The sequence below is a fragment of the Fukomys damarensis genome, unplaced genomic scaffold (assembly GCF_012274545.1).
Source record: "Fukomys damarensis isolate Sample0158 unplaced genomic scaffold, DMR_v1.0_HiC HiC_scaffold_30, whole genome shotgun sequence".
NCBI classification, from domain to species: domain Eukaryota; kingdom Metazoa; phylum Chordata; class Mammalia; order Rodentia; family Bathyergidae; genus Fukomys; species Fukomys damarensis.
The window spans coordinates 11713734-11736166 of record NW_022900942.1 but is presented as its reverse complement, the minus strand read 5'-3'; the positions used below and the strand labels follow the sequence as shown (position 1 = coordinate 11736166).

The 22433-nt window shown below is 38.2% G+C and overlaps 2 protein-coding genes across 6 annotated transcripts in view; both read left to right on the top strand.

The window, feature by feature from the left end:
- Timm21 (translocase of inner mitochondrial membrane 21) overlaps positions 1-22168 on the top strand; it is a 32737-nt gene extending 10569 nt beyond the window's left edge. Inside the window, exon 7 of one of the 5 annotated variants that reach the window (XM_010609363.2) lies at positions 21865-22168. The gene's annotated coding sequence lies outside the window, so the exon portion shown is untranslated. The other 4 variants (XM_010609140.3, XM_010609276.2, XM_010609431.2 and 1 more) reach the window with 4 other exon arrangements.
- On the top strand, positions 2237-2557 carry LOC117283737 (zinc finger HIT domain-containing protein 3-like). The gene has a single exon (XM_033757387.1). The coding sequence runs from the start codon at positions 2237-2239 to the stop codon at positions 2555-2557; it is 321 nt and encodes a 106-aa protein (XP_033613278.1).
- Positions 22169-22433: the final 265 nt, after the last annotated feature.

The window sequence follows — 22433 nt, the reverse complement described above, 5'->3', positions numbered from 1 at the left end:
AAATATGTCAGTATCATGAGAATTTAAAATCAAGGGGAAATAGGCCAACAACAACCAGAACACAAGAAAAAATACAAATAATTTATTTCTTATCTACAGTTACTAATGATGTTCCCTAAAACAAAAAACTTAGAGATAATTATATATAAACATTAACCCCCTTTTTTCTTTTTTTCCAGTACTGGGGAATCGAACTCAGGCCCTTGTGCTTATGAGGCAGGCACTGGAACCACTGAACTAAATCCCCAGCTCCATGAATCCATTTTAAATCACCTTAAGGAAAAATGTTTTTTATATTCTATGTACATGAGCAAAATAAGGTTCCCCGTGTATTTTTTTTATCTTATTAGAAGTTTCACAAAGTGACTAAAAGCAAGTGGTCTCTTCCCGAACAACTTAGTTTTCTAATTAACTAATAATAATATGAGCCAATTTTATATAAATCTTATAATAACAGGTATTGTTGAGGCAGTCATTTGATCAACTGCAATGATCAATGCTATGCAGAAAAGCACCTGATACTCGTTTAAAGCCCTGTATTTTAAATTAGTTGATTATAAGATAAGTAAACCTGAGTTTCAAATCTGTACATATTTACCTAACACACCTGCATAGCCCTTATTATGTACCAGTCATTGTTCTAAGCACTGTATAATAACTTGTTTAACCTTTGCAGCAACTTCGTAGCTACTTCCACCATTTCAGTTGTACAGATGAAGTAACTGGTACACAGATGGGTCACAAAGCTAATAAGTGGTGACGATGGAAATTTTTTAAATTTGTTTTTATTTATTTATTTTTAGATGGAATTTTAACTTAAGTGGTATTTTGCTCTCATCAGCCAATGCTATTTGAGATGCTCTTTCCTCTCAACTTGATTAAGGAGTATACGTGTCTTACTGTGAGGTTGGTAAGAAGAGCAAAGAATTTGAAACTGAAGCTAAGGAACATTTACAGTCGGGGCCTGAGAAAAGGATGAGGAACTTTCAAAGGACATGGACATGATATTCACAGATGGATGAGACAGATAAGGCAGAAAGAAAGATTCCAAAAAGTGGGAGATAACTAGGAGAATGGTGCTATCTGGTATTGGCTGAATCATGTCACCCTAAAAAATTTATATGTTGGAGCTTCCATATCTCTTACCCCCTCAGAATGTGATTTATTATATTTGGAGATAAAGCCTTTAAAGTGATTAAATTGAAATCAGAACATCATTATGGACCCTAATTCAGTTTCACTTGTGTTCTTTTTTTTTTTTGGTTTTTTTTTGAGACAGGGCCTCACTATGTAGTTGAGACTGACCTGGAACTCACTGTGTAGCCCAGGCTGGTCTCGAACTCACAGGGATCCTCCTGCCTCAGCCTCCTGAGTGCTGGGATTACATGCATGCGCCACCACGCCCGGCCTCACTTGTGTTCTTTAAGAGAACTTTTGAATACACAGTGTTACACCAAAGATGCCCTCACACAGAGGAAAGATCATGGGAGGATACACAGGAAACGGTCATCTGCCAACCACAGAAGAGGCCTCTGGAGAAACTAGCTGTCCTACTGACAGCTTCATCTTGGCCTTCCATCCATCCTCCAGAACCATGAGAAAATAAATTTCTGTTGTTTAACCACCAAGGATATGATATTTTGTCATGGCAGTCCTAGCAGACTAATACAACACCAAAACCAAGAAAAGACATAAAGAAAAGTGGAAGAATTAACCAGCTATATCAGATGCTGAAAAGACCATAAAGGATTATTCTGTATTCAAATTAGCATCATTATACATTCATGTACTGCCACTCTGGTTTCAGTCCTCTGCTTTTGAGATTCATTTAGCTTTTATATGTATGAGTAGAACTAGACTCCTCTGCTTAGAGAGAGCGATGGCCTGGGGATATGCCAGCTTCTTGGCATCTTCCTTCATGCTGAGCCAGTTGAGACAAGTCATACCTTCCCTCATAACAGAGATGATGTTTCATTGGCTCTGTTTCTAGATGAGGTATATGTAATGGTCAAGTCTCTGTAGTAACAACTCTAAATAGAAAGCAGGTGTGGTTTCTTTGTGGCCATTTCTCATAGGAACATTAAACCTTTTAACATTAAACCTTGTTACAGTAACATGAAATTCATCTTTTCCAGAAAAGTACAGCTCATCTCTCACAAAACAGGCAAAATCTTTCATGTGAGGATTGGATATTTTACCCTATGAAAGAATTAGACTTCAGATTACATTTGAAAATATGAATCTAGACAGCTGCTCCGTGACTTGCTTCAAGAAGCACAAGGAGCAGTGCAACCTTGAAACTCGTCCTGTTGAGAAAAAAAGATCAGCTCCTCCTGTAAAAGCTACACAGCCTGAGGAAAATAGAGATGATGATTCCTCTGTAGCTGATTTTCTCAATAGTGATGAGGAAGAGGACAGAGTTTCTTTGCAGAATTTAAAGAATTTAGGTGAATCTGCAACATTAAGAAACCTGCTTAATCCACACTTAAGACAATTGGTGGTCACCCTTGACCGGGCGGACAACAAAGCAAAGCTCATGAGAGCCTACATGCAGTAGCCTTTGTTTGTGGAGTTCGCGGACTGCTGTCTAAGGGTTGTGGAACCGTCCCAGAATGAGGACTCTTAGGCTAGATTGTTGTGCTCCTTTCCAAAGCACACAGCTTCCACTCAGAACTTGTCCACTGCTCTCCCAGGAGGCCAGCTGCTGTGGGGCCCTCGGCGAGGGTAGTGATGTCCCAGAGGCGGCAGACTGGCTTTACTCCAGGTGGTGATCTTTTTGTGAGGAGACCTGGCATGCACAGGGTTGTTTTTATTTATTTTTTAGCAGCGGCAAAGTTTATTTGGAAAATTAAAAGTGAAGAGTGAGCAAGAAACTGCAGAGCAAGCCTGGGTCAAGTAAAAGGAAAAAAGCGAGATAAAAGATCACCCTGGAGAAAGTAGAATGGGTTAGTGTGAAGAAAGCCATGATAGCTGCACATGGTTGTTCTAAAATATTTTATCTTTGGTACAGTTTGGGTAGACATCATAAATATCAAATTTTATACCCATGAGTTAAAAACTGAATCAATGTTAATAAAATCAAGATACGGTAGTTCAGTTGTACATTGCACTGTTCACTGTTTTAGTTCCTAATGTCATTGTTTTGAAGTTACATTAAATAAATCAACAACTTATTAAATTAAAAAAAAAGAAAATATGAATCTAGAAAACATTCCTAAAATTTCATTATAATTTACATTTTTTAAAGGTATATCTTAAAGTTTTTCATTAATCACACACAGATAGGACCTGGTGACATCTTTCTCCATTGCTATTAAATCTTTGGCCCTTGAGAGCTGCTTCCTTTTTATTTTTTAATTGACAAGTTGCATGTATTTGCAGTCTGTAACATATTTGAAATATTCTTTCTTCACTTTATCATGTAATAAAACACCTGACAGTTCATAAGTAAGATAACCATGTGCCTTTTCATCAGTATCTAACACTTGCCAAGTTGAAAAATAAATGGTCAAATAGTCTTTGGGGATTAAATGATCAAATATAACAAAAGCTAATTCAGAATATTGTGTAAAAGTGCAAGGTCCTGAGTTCAATCTCCAGTACCAAAAGAAAAAAAAACATCCAGAATATTGTGTAAAATAATACTTATATTAAAACTATCATCATCTGTATAAATTTGAGTCTTGTCAAAGTTATTTAAATAACTAAATAACAAATTTAATAACTTTCTTCAGAAGTTTATGAAATTTTAAATTTGGAAATTCAGAAATTTTTGGAAATTTAAAGATATCTTAGTTTCACATTAGGAAAAAAATTCTGCTTTCATCAACTTAAGTCCAGTGATAAGTAAGTCAAACCACGTGGAAATAGAACTAGGTATCTGATTGGCTTGTTTCAAAATTAAAAACTTTTTCCAACAAAGGCAGACAGGCTGTTCCACTTCTTAAAAACTATATAGGGCAACAGATACAATTCTTAATTTTTGCCAGGGAGGGTAATCATAAAATGTTATCCTATTACTATATAAAGTGTGATACTTTCCCTGTCCCTTTGGAGACAGGTGCACAAAATCGTATTAATCAGATCCTTTGTTCTGTGCCTACTATTGGTTCATTGTATTAGTCCATTTTCTGTGGCTACAACAAAATACCTGAGGCTGGGTTCATTTAGCTCACAGTTCTGGAGCCTCAAGTATGCCACGAGCATCCTCTTGGTTCTGGTTAGGGCCTCATAGTGAGTGTGAGTGGCAAATGGTCCATGCAGAAGAGAACTTTAGGGAAGTATTAGGCTTGCTTATAACAACGCATTCTCAAGGAAACCAATCCATTTCCAGGTGACCTGACCCAAGTGACCTGCATTAACCCATTTGTGGGGGTGGAGCCTCTCTTGACCTAATTACTTTCTAATAGACTCCACCTCTTAAAGTCCCACCCCCCCAACTGCCACTCTGGGGCCCATGCTTCCAGCAAATGACCTGTGGGGAACATATTCAAATCATAGCATCTATAAGTAAGCCTCTTTCATTTACTTATTTAGCTGTGTTTAAGTTCTATTAAATCACCATCTCAGTGAGGGTTGGGACCTTAACACCATGGTGACAGTAACTAACATCTCACCATGTAGCTTCCCTCACATCACATCCTCCTGCCTCCTGGGGTAACCACATTTATTATTGCCTTACTTTCCTCTTTGCATGATGGTGTTACATATATCCCTTAAGTCTTTTTACTTAATATTTATGTTATACTTACATTAATATTTAATTGATTAATTACAATTAATATATAGTACTTAATAATCCTTAAAATATTTTCAGTCAGTTATTTTCAGCTCTATTTAGTCTTAAGATTTACTCTTTCTATTTGGTATCATTTAGTCAGATTCACATTACTGCTTGCACTTCTAGGCTTTTGCTTTCATTAACAGGAGGCTATTTGGAAATTCTCACATTATGTGCCTGTTTTTAAGTATGTCCCTAGAAAAAGAGTGTGAAGTTATAGAGTATTGATGTTCAACTTTCAGAAATTTCAAGTAATTTTTGCTTTTGTTTGCAATACTGAGGATTGAACTCAGAACCTCACACATGAAAAGCAAGCACTGCACCACTGAGCTGTACACCTAACCTTGTTTATTAATTTTGAGGCAAGGTCTTAGTAGCCCACTCTCGCCTCAAACTTGCAATCCTCCTACCTCAGCCTCCTGACTAGATAGAAATACAGTCCTCAGCTCTTTGTATTCTTGACTATCATTTTCACTGATCCCTAATCATGTTTAATATCTCTTCATGTCATTTATTGTGTTCCTTTGTCTATGTGTTTTGCCCATGTTTCTTTTGATGTTTTTTTTTGGGGGGGGTCTTACTGTTTTGTAACAGTTTCTCATATTATTTAGTGGTAATCTTTGTTAATTATGCACATTGCAATATCATTTTTAACTTATTTTGCTTTTATATTGTATTTTTTGTTTTGGGATTTTTTTGTTTTGTTTTATTTTTTGTTTTGTACTGGGGAATCAAACCCAGGACGTTGTGCTTGTGAGACAGGCGCGGTGCCACTGAGCGAAATCCCTGGCCCTTTATCGTGTTTTTTGATGACCAAATGTTTTTTATTTCAATAAAGTCGAGGATAAGTGTATCAACCTTTTTTAAGTAAAAAAGGTTTTCTATCTTGTTTAAGAATCCTTTCCCAGGGCCAGGGATTTAGTTCAGTGTTGCTGCCATCTGCCTCACAAAGGACAAGGTCCTGAGTTCAATCCCAGGTACCAAAAAATAAAATTAAATAAATAAATAAATAAAATTTTTTTAAAAATAACCCTTTCCTAAATTTTTGTACAAGAAATTTAAATCTAGATTTAAAATAGATTTGTCTACATTGATTATGAATTTTTAAGATTTTCTTTTATGTATTTTAATCCTTAATCTAGCTGGAGTTGATTTTTTATATTGACAGGATAAAGTAGGGATTCAATTCCTTCTTTTCCAAATGGGTAATCATTACTTCTAGCTCCATTTAGTGAGCTGACTGTCAATACTAAAATCCCATACATTCACAGCTCTATTTTGGGCTTGTTTCTATCCTCTTTATTAATTCAGGCTAATAGCACACTGTTCAACTTCATAGTAAGCATTTATATCTAGTAAAAAAATATTCATCTTTCTGGCTTTTCTTATTGAAAAGTATTCTAACTAATATTGACCCTTTAACCACTTAAAATTTAGAATTACTTTCATCAAGGTTTGTGGAAAGCCCTTTGGAGATTGTTTGGTTGCACCACTGATTATGTAAAAATTTTAGGGCATAATTCATCTAAAGATATAATAATACTGATGTGGCCACTTGCCAATGCAAGGTCCTGAGATTGACCCCTGGTACCCCCCCAAAAAAATGACATAATAATGATGTTTTCTAAAAATTGCCTATCATATATCTAATGGCAGAACAAGTAAAACTTTACCTAGATCCTTTAAGGTAGAAGTGTGTTTAAAAGACAACAACAACACTACATTTCAGGCAAGACTATGAGTCCTGATATTTCCATATTTATGTCCACCTCAAGCACACATTCTGATTTAAGCCAATCATTGTGCCTCTCCAGCTAGAGCCTATAGAGCCCATCAAGTCTGGCCCTGAGTAAATGCCCCCTTGAGTCCCTAGTTTTAGATGAAATGTCCAGGTCTGCATCCATCTCTTCCACAGTTCAACATCCTCCAGCTTTCTCACCCCCTACTCTGCCCCACTCCTTACCTGCATCTCCCTTCATGTGGCCCTGGGAACCCATTTTGCAAACCTACTTGGCTTTGACCCAGAATCCCTTTCCTCTTGGGTTGGCATTGTTGGTCATTTTCAGCAATGAAATCTTTCTCCAAATCCAGCCAGGTCATCTGACCTCTCACCAAGGCATCCCAGCAAAGATGCTGGCAAAGATTTCTTCCCTTCAATACTATCTGGCCAGGAAAATGAGCTTTCCTTAATCATCTCAGACTGGAGAGACTTTACTCTGAGCTGGAGATGGCATCAGCCTCCCTGAGGAGTAAGTCCTGAAGAGCACCTGTGAAAGAAATGGTGGTAAAAGTTCTCTCTGTTTCCTGAGGCTACATCACAAGTTACTGTGTACTAGGTGGCTTTAAAAAACCCAGAAATTTATTGTGTCCTAGTTTGGGAGGCGAGCAGCCCAAAATCAAGGTGTGGCAGGTCCGTGTTCTTTCTGAAGTATATGAAAGAGGATGCTTCCTGCCTCTTGGAACTGCTACTGGCTCCAGGTGTTCCTGAGCTTGTGTCTGCATCACTGCTGTTTCTACCTTCATCTTCTCATGCTGTCTCCTTTCTGTATGCATTCTTTGTGTCTCTTACAAGGATGCACATAATTGAATTTGGGGGCCATTATGTAACCCAGATAAACAAATCCTCTCAAGTTTCTTCACATAGTTACAGCTTTTGCTATATTAAAAAATAACAGGCACAGGTCCCAAAGACTAGATAACTATCAGTAAGTCACCCCTAAAGTAGTAAGTGGCTCACAGTAATCTACTTCATATAAGCTTGGAACCAGGTGTTGGACTCAGGCCTACCTGACTTTCAAATCCTAGGTGTTGCCTTTTATGTTTCTTCATATATATTCCAGTTTTCTCTCTCAAAAGAGGACAGCATTCCATATCTCTTAGGGATTTTACAAGGATTATATAAGATCAAATGGAAGATGCTTTCACAATGGCTAGAACACAGGTCATTGCAACTATCAATATAGCTCTTATCCCCAAATGGCGTGGATAGAGAAGGGATCATCTCAGTTTTTATACCTATAGTTATAACAGTATCTGGAAATAGCTGGTTCTCAAAAAACATTTTTTTAAAATTCACATCTTAAAAATGCCCATTATTCTAATACACAATACTTTACTGCAAAGATAACTAAGAATGCTACCAAATTTCAGCTCTAAGAAAAGTGTAAAAGTGATGGATGTAATATTGTCACATCCAAAAGTAACTTCATTAGTAAAACAAGGTAACAAGCCAAGCATAATAAATCTAATGGCTCTAGGAAGTTGAAAGACTGCCAGGGGAGGGTTGGCAGAAGGAAAACATACACCACTCTTCAGGATATGAGATTAGGCAAAAAAAAAAAAAAAAAAAAAAAAAAAGGGGTTGATGGAACAACCACCTTGAAAGATTTCTTACTTCATAATGTGACAAAACAAACAAAAACAAAGTTATCTGACAAAATATTTATGAAGGCCACAGAAAGTGCTTTGATTCTTATCTGTTGCCTTGACCCCAGAGATTTTTGTTCACATTTACAAAAATGTTTTGTTCACTTTAGAAAAAGATATTTTCATGATAGAACGTTTCTCTGAGGTGAAAGTTGTGTAGTCATTTAGTTGAAAAGCTGCAAACCAAACAGTAGCATAACAGCCATTTGCATGTCTATAATCGTTTATCAACTATCAAGAGTGGCATCATGGCCTCATCTTACTTTCCATTGTGTGATGTATGATGTCACCAACAATAATCTGTGAGTAGCTTATAAGAGAAGTACTTCCCACCTTGCACCAACACCTAGAATATTTTCTAAGCTTCTCTGCCCCCTTTTCCAGATGTCTCATCCATTCTATAAAAAGATAAGTGCTTTTCAAAAGAGTAGCTTGCATTCCATTCCATCCACACAAAGGCACCTGTAAACTTATATGGTCTGGTGAGAGAATTGGGGCTTCCATGTTTGTAGGGCTTGGAACAATAAACTGAGCAAAACCCTTCAATATGCAGGTCGGTGTTTATGCCCCAAGAAAATTTCAGGATGTATATTCTGTCATTTAAAATGCATCAAGCCTCAGTTCCCCAAATTGTTCTTTTCTGCATTTCCTTCTTTCCTCCATCACTATCTCTGGCTCTCTGGCTTTTGCTTCCTCTTTTTAGCATCCCTGCTATGTCCTGCATAGTCTCTTCTCCCTAGTGCCTCCTAACACACTGTAATAAAAACTCATGCCTACTTGTACACCAGCTTGGCAGGTGTCCATGCTCCTTCTTGATTTAAATCCAGGCAAGATAAGGCTTTATGATGTCCCTCAATCAGTGCCTGTCATCAGATCTTGGAGAGCCTCTCTCTGTGTTGTTCAAGGGAAGGGTGCATTTCATCCATCAGGGTGCATAGGGTGTATAGGTTTAGTAATGCACCATTTTGTAAAGTTAGCTAAGGGCAGCAGAGAATCCCACCACTTTTTCTAACAACACCAGCACCCCATCTCTCTCTCAGACCAGCTTCTTATAATTTATTTTCTCATTTGCAGTGAACAGGACCATTTTTTCTTTTCTTAAGCAATGCAGCTTTACAGCTTAGTCTTTGGGTTCAGGTCTCAGGAGGACTTAGTTAGAGTCCCAGTTTTGCTATCATATGATAGACAGATAATTTATTTAACTTCTCCATAAATTATCCCCATATCATGTTCCATATCCATAAAGGGATACCAATAGTACCCATCTACCAATCTCCTAGTTCATTTGGAGAATTAATTGCATGTGAAGTGCTTAGAAGATAAAACACCTGAGAGGAAACATCAAAAGGCAGGCAATGGGCCAGGATTTAGCTCAGTGGTTTCACTGCCTGCCTCACAAGCACAAGGACCCGAGTTGCATCCCTGGTACCAAAAAAAAAAAAAAAGTTGAAGGAAAAGGCATACTCTCTTATAGGAAAAAAAATATTAATTTCTTAGTGTAAGTCATGACTCCATATCTTCATACCCCAAGTACTCAATAAATGAGAGAAACATCAGTGTCAGAATTTCTCAATCCCCAGATGCAAGTTCCAGCTGGCCCTGTAGCAAGTTCCAACAACAACTACCGAAAAATGACAAAATGTTGAAAACCAAAGCAGAACAAAAATCTTAAGAATAAAGAAGTCAAGTTCTGCAGAACCAAAGAAGAGGTAGTTAGACTTTTGGGAAGTTGGCAGAGTGGTGAGCAGCACAGAGGCTCTCCAAGGTCTGATGTTCAGGCACTGAAATAAATCAATGTAACAAAGAGAAGGAGGGAATTAGGTCCCTGGGACCTAGGAAGGATCTGAAATGAGAACTGAGCCCAGGGAGAGAGTGAAGAGAGTCTCCAACAAAGAAGATGGAAGATGGAAGTAGTACTTTCCCCCTGAGCCTGGACTTATTGCATGGAAAGGATAGCTTGAACCTGCAGGTGAACCGGGACTATTGGAGACCCTAGAGACCTCCGTGGAGAAATACACTAGTGGAGTGGAGCAGTGAATGCAGCATACTGCAGTGGTTGGTGAGTTGTGGGACTTTGGATGTCCCCCAAAAGAGATTGATGTGTAACCATCTTGGAGAGGGCCCAATTGAGTTTGGAACTCAGATCAGCTGCCACTGGCTCCATCTAATGGCTCCAATGTCAGTGTTGGAGTTCAACTCGGCAGTAGTTCAGGGAACTGAGTTCAAGCAAGGAGTCAAGTTTGAGGTAGCAAGTGGCACATGGGCTGCTGCAAACTACGGGTCCAGTTCCAGCCTCACAGCCATAACTTCAGTGGAGCTAAAGGTGAAGGCTCTCTTGGATTATCCACCACCACACTGTAAAACTATGCTGGCTTGCTGGGATTAATTAGCTCAGATCTGTACTCTGCCCATATTGTCTACCAGTGACAGCAGAGATGTGCCTTGAAGTGGACATTTTTTTTCTCTTTAAAAAGTCTCTTTTTTTCATTTCCTCTTTTTTTTTTTGCTTTGTTTTATTTTTTCTTGAGTTTTTATTTTTGTATGAGTATAAACATGGTTTCTAGGGTTTTTTTGTTGTTGTTGTTGTTGCTGTTGTTTTGTTCTGTTCTTGTTTTTATCTTTCCCTTCTCTCTTTCCCTCTTGTTCTTCTTCACCAGTTTCCCAAAGTTTGCATGATCTTCCTTTGTCCTATACTCTTGCTTCTAATCATTTCTTCTTCTCCTTCTCCTCCTCCTCCTTCTCCTCCTCCTCCTCCTCCTCCTCCTCTTCCTTCTATTTCTCTGTTCCCCCCAACCAACTCCATTTAAATTTTGTCTGCTGAGGGTAAAATTGCTATATTGAGGGCTTATTTACTCCAGACAATTTTCTGATTCACTTTAGATTTTGTTATGTAACCACTTATCTAATTCATACAAATGGCAAATTAATAGTTACCTGAATTTGTCATTTTCTAGGCGATGTTTGATGCTGTTGTTATTGCTGATTATACTATTTTAGCCAAGATGATGTAACTGTTCCAATCAGTTGTTCTTCCAAGACTGAAACTGCCTAAAGGTCATAAAAATTACTACAGGCCAGTGCCAAAGAACTAGGGTGTAGGTCAAGTAGGCAGCAACTTCTCATCCCCAATAAATTGAAGAGGTAGGATCTTGCAGCAGACTCAAAACCCAAAAGACAGCTACACCTGGAAGACACCTCTGAGAAGTAGTCATTTCCTAAGGGTTCCAGATGCTAAAAATAAAGCTATTCACCATAAGCAATTTACAAGCATCAACCCAGGAATTAAACTAAATTAATTTAATTAATTAAACTAGTTTTAAATAGAAAATGAGAAGCCACTTAGACAAGATGAAAACCTAGACTACCAGCTCACCAAAGGGAAATCCAGGGAACAATGAAGTGGAACAATCCAAAAGTCACCCATTTGCACTCTCTGAAGTGATAACAGTGGAAGTAACAAAACAAATGAAAGAGGTTCTAGAAAAAATCAAATCAGAAATAATTTCTTGAATAATTACAGAGGCCAGGCATGGTGGCACACACCTGTAATCCAAGCACTTGGGAGGCTGAGGCCGGAGGATCACTATAAGTTCATGACCAGCCTGGATACATAGTGAGTTTCAGGTCAGTCTCAACTATATAGTGAGACCCTGTCTCAAAAAATAAATAAATAAATAATTACAGAGATGGTGACCACAATGAAAGACAAGTTTAGTGACTCTAGAGAAGATACAGATTTAAAAAAAAAATAGAAGAGCTTAGGAAAATGATGGAAATCATGAATGCCCAGCATAGGAAAGAAATACAATACATGAAACAGATTCAAGCAGATATCCAGAAGATTAAAAATTACATTAAAATATATGCAACAGAATGAACCAATGTGAGAAAGAATATCAGATATAGAAGACAGGATTGCAGTTGTCTATCATGAAAAGAAATATCTCTTAAAAATAGCAAGGGACCATGAGAAATCAATTCAACACCTGCTAGATGATGCAAAGAAGAAATAACAAGATTTATTGGAGTCAACAAAAAAGCAAGATATAGCACAAATAACATCAATAAAATATTCATAGAAGTAATAGCAGAAAACTCCCTAAACAGGGAAAAAGAATTTGACATAAAGATAAGTTAAGCATATAGAAATTTAATTAGCCATGCTAAAAAAAAAAAAAGTACACCTAGGCTTATAACAGTCAAGATTTCTGAAATCCAACACAAGAACAGAATATTATACACTATTAAACAACTCACATATGAAGGAAATCCCATAAGAATCACAGCAGATTTCTCAACATAAACTCTCAAGGAGAGTTTGGAGGGAAGTATTTCAAACCATAAAACCCTCCAGTGCAGATTGATGTATCCCACAAAACTACCTTGCAAAATTGATTGAAAAATAAGACACTTGCATGACAATGGACATCCAAAGAAGAGTTTGTTATTTACTAGGCCAAAGAAATCTTCCAACTGTTTCCATGAGCAGTGGCCAAGGAGAGGGTACTATTATAGTGTTAGGCCAGACAAGGCCCACAGAAGGAAGAGTTTGAAAGGAGGGCTAAATTCCTAGCCTGGTCACAGCACACCTGATCTATGGAAGAATTTAGATCTGCGCAGAGTTATGCCCATTCTCACCTCACTGTCAGCTCCAATTTCTTGTTCCATTCTCTCCATCCTTCACTGTACCTCCTCCTAATCCAGTTCTTTCTTCTCTTTACCTATCCTTCCAGCAACCCTCATTGCAGATGCCTCCAGTTAATGGTGGGATTATTTCCTAAAAAAATTCACTGTCAATTGAAAATAATAAAAGTTCAAAACTGCATTTACTACTGAGTGCAATAGTGCACACCTATAATCCCAGCACTGTGGAAGGATGAGGCAGGAGTATTGTAAGTTGGAGCCCAGCCTGGGCAACTTAGCAACTGGATGAGAACCAATCATGAAATAAAGAAAAAAAAGAGGGCTTGAGATGTAGATCAGTGTTCAGGCCCTAGGTTCAATCTCCAGAACTACAAAAACCAAAAGATATGCATTTCTATACCTAACATACCAAACATCCAAGCTCAGCAACACAGCACACTGTAGATCATTGACAGTTCACTCTGGTGATCCCAGGGTTGCCTGGGAGCTGTGTCTCAGTGCCACTGCCCAGTATCATAGGAATGCCAGGCCATATATCATTAGTTTGGAAAAAGATCCAAATCAAAAATTCACAGTATGGTTTCTACTTAATGTGGATTGCTTTTGCACCCTTATAAATTTGAAAAACCATCAGTGGAGTCAATTTATAGTGATAAGTTGGGGACCATCTGTATTCTATTTCTCATAGCCAACCAGTCTTCCTTTTCTCCTCTCAGCCCAGAATTGTGGTTCCAAGGATAGTCTTCCAGTTAACATAACCATCCTCATTTCCCCACACATAACTTTGCCTTGAAACCTGCTTACCTACTTCCTTTCCATCAGGAGAAATTACCTTTCAACTGCCTTGGAATGGAACTTAGATAAGAAAGATAAATTGCTGCTGACCATTAAAAAAATATATTTTTTGCTGAATGATTATATTTCCTTCTCTAAGTGATGGGTAGCCATTGAAAGTTTTTAAGAAAGAATGTGAATCATGTTAAAGACTGGATGAGAGAGGAGAAAGCAAAAAGAGTGAGGCTCACTCAGGGATGAAGCAATAGTCCTGACAGTTGATGAGAAAATAAGGAGACTGAGAAACGGATTTAACTTAGGAAGTTAAATTAATGAGGATTAAAAACCTACTCAGTGTGTTATGTAGAAAAAAAAAATAGTCAAAGAAATATATGGTAATATTTCCCTCAATCTCATTAACTTTCAATTTATTTTTAAAGTGAATTTAATTAAAAAGAAAAAATAATTTAATAAATAATTCTGAAAACTGTTGAATGATACTTTAACTTTTAAGTTAAAAAGGTTTCTCAAGGACAAGATTTCTAAGTGCATTTTTATTTAATTATAGAACCTCTGCCCAAAGACACACATCCAGAGAAAATATACTTACCCCCTCCAGAAATGATTGCAAGGACAGAGTTGAGAGAGAGCCTCCTCAATGTGTCCAGTTTTACTTCTGAGAATAATGATATCAAAATGCTTATAATGGCTGGTAACACAGAGGGGAGTAGAATTATAAGTTTGATTTTGGAGTTAATACACTAACTCCCAGTATTTAGTAGCAAATTTATAACTTGGAAAAAAGATCAGGGTGGAGACATAGATCTGGGACTCTTTAGCATGAAAATGGTACTTTAAAGACAGCACAGTAGAGATCCAGAAGGAAAGTATAGCCAGAAAATGGGTGGGCAGCAGATGGACAAGCTTGCAGATGCTATGACCAAAAATAATCTAAAACTTACTGAAAAGCAACAACACACAAATCCAAGAAGTTTGGGAAAAAATAAAAACAAAACCGTGGCTGGAGAAATTAGGGTCAAATTGATTAAAAAAAAAAAAAAGCCTTGAGACAGAGTGTTGTATTTCAAGAGACAGGAGACACCAAGGGGAATCAAGGTGGACTTTATTTTAGGTGAACACCAGCTCAACGGACTTCTGTCCAAAGGAAAAGCGATGAACAAAAAAAGGGTTTCAGTTTGTATACTTTTGGTCAAAGTGGGGGTGTTCTTTCTAGAGATGCAGCAAGTAAATTTATTGGAGCAGGACAAGGTCAGACAGTTTTGTAATTTAGTCCTTTTTTTTTCTCATTGAGTTTATTGGTACATTTTAGGTATATAGTACAGTTACATTCATTATTGGGATCTTGTACCTTTACATGACAGGTCTTGGTTCTTATTTTTTTCCCCTTTTCCCTGCCCTCCCTTCAACCTCTCCTCCCCTCCCCGTTTGCAATCACTTTATTTCCATTTTTTCATTTTCTCATGTTTTTTTCTTTTCCCTTATTCCCTTTCCCCTACCCTTCCTACTTTGTAATTTAGTCTTGAAAAGAAGGCAGAGTCTTGTGTATTTCATGAGCAAAAGATTACAGAAACTTTGTTTGCAGAACATAGTTGTCAATTTTATCTGTACCAGAACAAGGAGTTAATCATGAGTTGGAGGAGGAAATGTTCACGGCTGGTAAGAACTTGTTTTTCTTTAAGTCCTGCTTTATCATCAATTTTTTGTCATAAGGAGTTGCTCAGTACAACCTATTGAGCAGAGGTTGGTACTTGCTTAAAGCTATCAGTCAAGTAGTGATGTGTCTGTCTATCAGAGTGCCTATGGCTGACTGAATGTTTTTGACAAGTAGGGCTAAGAGGCAATGGAGAAATACAACAAAGAGGATAGGAAACTTATGTTGTCATTGTGACTTTATGTTGATCATCAGAGCAGGGCTGTTGTTTTCTCAGGTTTCGGTTGTACATAGACTACTCAACTTTTGGGATGACTAGAGCAGGGATGTTGTTTCCAGTGGTAGCCTGATCTCATCACAGGATCAACTTGATTGGGGGGTCTGGATCTTGCTGCCTTTTCCACTTGGCTTTAGCTGACTGTGGTAAATCTAAGGCACAGTTCCTATAACTTTAACAGTTTCATAATGACTGGCATCTAGCCAGGATTTCATGTTTTAAAAACCTCTCTGAATGTCCTTGACTGTCTTGTATGGTTTCCTGGGGGAGGAATTTGAATTGGAGCTGTTTCCAATTTTAGATCTATTATTATCAGTATTTGATTTGCAGTTAGCCCTGATGGTTGTTTTTAGTTCACACTTCGGAAACTTGTGTGTCAGTCCATGTAGCTCATCTATTTCTGGCTTTTGTGACTTATCTGAATACAATTTTTAAATTATTTATTTATTTATTGTGGGACAGTAAAGTTCAGTACTATGGCCTTTGCTCAAATCAGACTTAAAGTCTTGTGTGTGTGTGTGTGTGTGTGTGTGTCGCCTGAAAGTAATTTGAGCCTATAGCTTTTTCAGTAATTCTATCCCTGAGAAGTTTGGCAGATACAGAAACTCATGTTGGACTTCTTATTTCCCTATAACTGTCTAGCAAAATGATCTTTCTCTTTTTTTTTTTAGTCACTCTTATAATACTTTTTTTTGGACAATGGCCCAATAGATAGTGTCATCACTGAGTATTCAGCTCCATTGGCTACCATAAAACCATCAAAAGGCTTCCTACTGTCATTGTTTTGGAACCTTTTTTTTTTCAGTCCAATGAGGCCAGCGTCCGTTTCTTCCTGAGGGTGATAACTTTTATACTTAGACACCTAGTTTTGGAATTTTTATTATTTTTGTCGTCATTTTTTGGACATTTGTTTTTTTAGTTTTTATTATATTTTTTCACATTATGCACATTGATCCCAACCTAGCTTTGGTCAACTGGCAGATTCTGGCTCAGTTTGGCTCCTGTTTTCTTTATGTTTGTGTCTTTGTCCCTTAATGAGCTATCTTTTTTTTTTTTTTTTCCCATGAGCACAGTTGCCAACAGATCTGGTTTTTTGCCCCCTGGCCAGCCACCCTATACCAAAGGGGGCCAATTTATTTTATAGTTTTCAACTTCTAGGGTAGAGTCAGTTTTATTCCATAGCTCTTCCCCCCATATAGCCTCTTTTAAATTTTTTAAAAATACATTTTAATGGAATGGGTTTTGGCATGTTTTTTCATATCAGTTTTGCTGTGACATAAATCATTTTCTTAAGCACTTTTGTTTTAGGAACAACTGGAGATGTATCAAACAAGCAAGCAGCCATATAAATTTTTGAGTCTTTTGAACAACAAAGAGCTTTTAGAAGGAACAGCATGGGCTTTTACCAAACCAACAAGCAAACATACATTTTCTTCATAAAGTATTTTCTTAAGTTTTTATTGATATATGTAAGGTTTTTAGTTCTGTCATTATCTTTTTTAACAAGACAAAATTTTTAACACATAAATTTTTTAATATTAAAAGTATATTTTTTATACTTACAGTGGTTTTAATTATTTTATTATAAACATTTTATAACAATCGGCTGTTGCTTGGATTTTAAAGTGCTTTTTTTTCAGATTGTTATACTTTAAATTTGATTGACTGTCAACAGAATTTTAAGTAACCTCGAGTCAGTGTTTCTATTTTAAACCAACAAAGAGCAAGCTAAGTCTATAATTACAATTTAAGAATTTGTAACGTGCAAGAAATGTTGTAAGCACACCAATTAAACATCACTTTAAATTAGAAGCTAAAAGTACACTTATCAATTAGCTTAAAATTAGCCTTATGTCTGGCAGGATATGATTCCAGCTCCTCAACTTTGACCATTCAGCCCCATGCTGGAGAGGCCCTGGCTTTTAGATGTTTGTAGCAGCACCAAGCTGGCGACACTGATTAAGCAGTGGCCTTGGGGTTCCCAAAGCTGGAACTGTCCCTCACACTGTCTCACACTGCACTTTCTGGTGCTTTGAAATGAAAAGATTACCCCTGTTTTATCCATTTAACTTTGGTAGGCACAGCTGAGCCCAAGTCTCTCAGCCTTGTGTCTCTGTCTCAGCTCAGCCACTGGACCAGTCAGCTTTTCAGGTGTTTTTTAGTCTTGGTCCCTTGCTGGGCTAGTCACTACCATCACCCCATTTTACAGAGGAGTTTTTTTTCTTTTAATCAGCCCATCTGTGGTACCCTGCCTATACATCCCAGTGCATTAAAGCAAAACAGCTCTCCTCATGTTTTTGTCTGTTACAGCAGAAATTACCTTTAATTATTTTTGTTTTTAGAACAGTTAGACTGTCTCCCTTCTCCAGTCCTCAGCTGAACTCAGGCAACCTTGGACTCAAACATTTTATTTTATTTATTTATACACAATTATATATGTTTTGATCTCATTTTTTAAAGCCTAGGTGTAGATTTGTCCAACTCCCTCTGAGTCTGGCTATTTGGTACACCTGGAGGTGGCTTTTATCTGATTCCTCCTGAATCTGACTACTTAGCACATCCCCTTTGTGAGCCACTCTAATTGCAGGCCTCCTTGAGAGAGACTTTTGAGAATAACTTTTACTCTTGAAAGTAACTTTTGTTGCAGGCTACCCTACATTTCCGTTGGGTGTTGTAGGTTGCATCCAACTCCCCCTCAGTTGGCCTACCTGGTACACCCTGGGAAGTGATCAGTCTACCCTTCAGTCCTAATAGGACAGGTCTTTCTTTGACCCCCCAAGCCTAACTGTGGTCATGTAGCATTCTGTTGTTCCAGAATCGTCTAGAATCCCAATAGGTTTTGTTGTGCTGGTGGAGGAGAGGTTTCTGGGCTGTGGGAGGCCTTATTTTTTTCTCTTAAGTTGAAGTCCCACCTAGTGGTGCCAGAGGTCTTAGGATTCCTGCAGCTAGGACCCCTATCAGGCATGCAGGCAAAGAAGACAGCAACTCTATCCTTTCCAGTCCCATCTGGATCACCAGAAATGTAGAATTTCAAGAGACAGGAGAGACGAATGGGAATCAGGAGGACTTTAGGTGAACATCATCTCAACATACTCCAAGGGAAGAGTGATGAACAAAGAAAAGGTTACAATTTTTATACATTTGGTCAAAGAGGGGGTGGTACTTCTAGTGATGTAACAAGTGACTTTGCAAGAACAGGACAAGGGAAGACAGTTTTGCAATTCAGTCTTGAAAGAAGATAGAATTTTATGAATCTTGGGAGAACAAGATTACATAAACTTTGTTTACTGGACATGATTTTCAATTTTATCTGTAGCAGAGCAAGGAGCTACAGTTACAAGGGGTGAGAAGGTAGTGATCCAAAGGGTAGCAGGGACTGTCCAAGGCTGAGAAAAACTTGTTTTTTGAGTTGTTTTGTTTTTTAACTCCTGCTTCAAGAAGTAAAAAGAAGCAGTACATGAGAGGAACAAACAAACAAAACAGATGTCTAGCAACAGAAATTGTGACATTGCTTATGTGGACTGGGAAGGGGACTGAAAGACCACAAGGAACCATCTGGGGAGACACTATGTTGTGACTGCAGAGATACACAATGCTGTCAAAATGCAGAACTATGACATTAAGACACACAAATCGTGTAAGTATGTAATGCCTTAGTTCAAGCCAAGAGCAGTATCATAGGGAAGAAGGGCAGGAAAAAGAAGAAACACAATAAAATAAAAATTTTTTTAAAAAGATGAACAATGTCAGGAGAGGCAGGAGATGAAGGACAGGGTCAGCATCTGAGGAGAAGTCAGAGCAAACAAGGAACAAGAGGAACCAATGCTACCAGTGGGATGATGACCAGATCCACTCAGTACATCATCAACATCTCAAATGGCTCTCAAAGTCCCTGCTCATTAGAGTTGTCTTCCCAGGTCACCTGAGCAGGACTTCTGGTGGTGTGGCTGGGCATCCATATTTCTAATCTCTCAGGATATTCAACATTTAGCAGATGTCACAAACCTCTGGCCCAGACCAAAGGCATTCTTGACCTACCTGATCATCAGAATCACTTCAGAAGTTTTTAAAACTAGTGTTTGGGGGCAGGATCCATAGCAGTTCTCCAGCAAGTGCTAAAATAAATGTTCCCTCCTGGCCTATAGCACATTTATTCTCTCACAGTTCTGGAGGCCAGAAGTCTGAGATCAAGTTGTCAGCAGGGCTATGGTTTCAATGAAGACCATGGGGACAAATCTTTCCCATCCTCCTGCAGCTTCCAGTGGCTCTGGGTGGTCTTGGGCTTAAGGCCACATCACTGTTTCCTCTGTCATCACAGGGCCTGCTGCTCTCAATCTTCCTTTTCTTCTAGGACACCTGCCCCTAGATTTATGGCCCACCCCTACAACTCAGGATGACCTCATCATTATATCACAAAAACGTCCCAAATGAGATCACATTCTCAGGGTCCATATTCATAGAACAAAGACAGTTCTCTTGGGGACATTCCAGGACTAGGCCCAGGAATCTGTGATCTTTATCAGAATGCTCAGTACTCTACAGACAATTGAGAACAACTGGCCTAGAGCTTACCTTTTCCAGGGCCCTGACTGATTTCATAGTCTCATTGTTCCCGGTTTCCTGCTTTGATTTTGATGCTGTAATGAGGCTGTCATCTGAATGGACAAGAGTTTGGCAAGGATTCAATAAACACACAATGGTGCAACAGCCACATCTCAACTGCAGCATGAGACTCTTTTCTGCAGAACTCCCAGCAGACAGTACTATCCACTCCTCAGCTGCACTGCTCAGGGGTTCACTGCCATCTGCTCACACAACATATGCAGTCATTTAATCAGAACTGCTCACAGAGGGTAACTGACTTTCAGGAGGACATTTAACCTGTGGCAGAGGTCAACTATTTAGCATCCCTGATGAGAGCAAACAAAGATGTTCTTAATGCAGCCTGCAATGGGTTTTCTATGTGATGGAAAGGAAGAGGCAAGAAAAGTGAGGCCAAAGTTTTCAGACTTTCCCTTCCCCAAGTGATTCTCTTTGTGAGCCAGGCTGAATCCTTGAGAGTTGACTGTTGAGAAGTAGACAGAGTAATATAATACCCAAAACAAAAAAACAACAAAAACTTGACAAAATAATAATTATTTTTATTAGTACATGTTTGCAGTACATGATTACATTCATCACGGGAAGTTGATACATCTACAGAACACATCTTAATTTTTTTTTAATCCCCTTCCTCTCCCCTCCCTTCTCCCTGAAAGAGTAAGAATTTTTTTTAATGGAAAAAAAAATTTAAAACCAAAAAAGCGCTCATGGAGCTTTTTCATTTTTCTCCCACTGAAAACCATAAAAATTGCATATGCTATTGTTCCATGGATATGGTGCTCCACAATATGGCTGAGCAGATGTTAGAAGCCTGGATTAGAACCAAAGTTCCCAGCACTCTGTAAGCTCAGGGAAGAGGATCACAAGTTTGAGCCTGGTCTGGCTGGCAACTGAGAGGGTTAGTAAGATCCTCTACCAGAAAAGCGGGGGAAATGTAAAGAGCTGGGAATGTAGTTCAGTACTGGAAAAAAGAAAAGAAAAGAAAAAGAATCAACCAAAGGAATTCATTACAATACCATCCGGTCACCCATCTGCTAAGGTTAAAATGTGATGTGCTTCCTATTCAAAAATAGAACTCAGGTCTTTGTTCATCTTAATGCCTTTTACTGAAATCCCCATGAATTCCTTTTGACATCATTGCCAGAGAAAAATACCAGAAGTGTGATTTTTCTGTTTACTTGAAATGGACTTTGTACTCTGGTTTTTCATGTAAACTATGACATTATGAGGAAATATTCGTAGAAACTAATAGTTCATTATGATTCACAGAAGATCACCCTTCAAATTTAAGCATATTTTGAGAAAGATGATTGAATTGTTTAATGTGCTTAAAGGGCTTAGCTTAATTAGATTCTGTCTTTTGGTCAAAATACCTTCCAAAACAAAAAGAGGGAAAAGGAAATAAATCCCTGGCTTTGAAGGATTTTAAAAATGCTATTCAAATGTGTCTTGTTTGAATTACATTGAGCAGAACTATCTGGAGAGGCATTAAAGCTTTTCTGCATAGCTTTTGAAACCTTGTTATCGAGCTTAACTGTGTTTTAAAAGTTATGCTCTGGATTTACCACTGGGAAGGAGAGATGGTTTGCTACGAAATCCTTTTTCACACATTGTATTCTGTATAACATTTTCTTTCACTATTATTTTATCTTCCACTGACCTTGATCATGACTAAGATTTTCCTTATAGGAATCCTGTTCTGTCCTGCACTGTGATTGTTTTCCCACTGGAGGGAGCATGAACTCCGCGGTCTCTGATGTGTAGCAGAGGTGAAGGTCAAGACCCTTGTCATCTTTTTTACCCTGTTCTGGACATGAGACCATCCTGTGAGTGCGAGGGAGAGAAGTGCCACCTCCTGCAGTTTTCTGTCTATGCATGGTGGTAGGAAATTAAAGATGCCACTTATTCGGTGGCCTACATTCCCCCTTTTCATGGAAAGAAGTCTTCCAAGAAATCTTTTTTTTGTTGTTGTTGTGTTTTGTTTTGTTTGGGGGGGGCAGTTTGAGGCAGGGTCTCACTATGTAGTTGAGACTGACCTGGAACTCACTATGTAGCCCAGGCTGGTCTCAAACTCACAGGGATCCTCCCTGCCTCAGCCTCCCGAGTGCTAGAATTTCAGGCATGCACCACCATGCCCAGCTCCAAGAAATCTTAAGAGTACCTTGAAAATTAAGATAGGCTATTATTCACAGATTATTGAAGCTATTATAATTAATTGAGTCATCAGGGACCCTGCTTTAAAGCTAGATAGAGCCAAT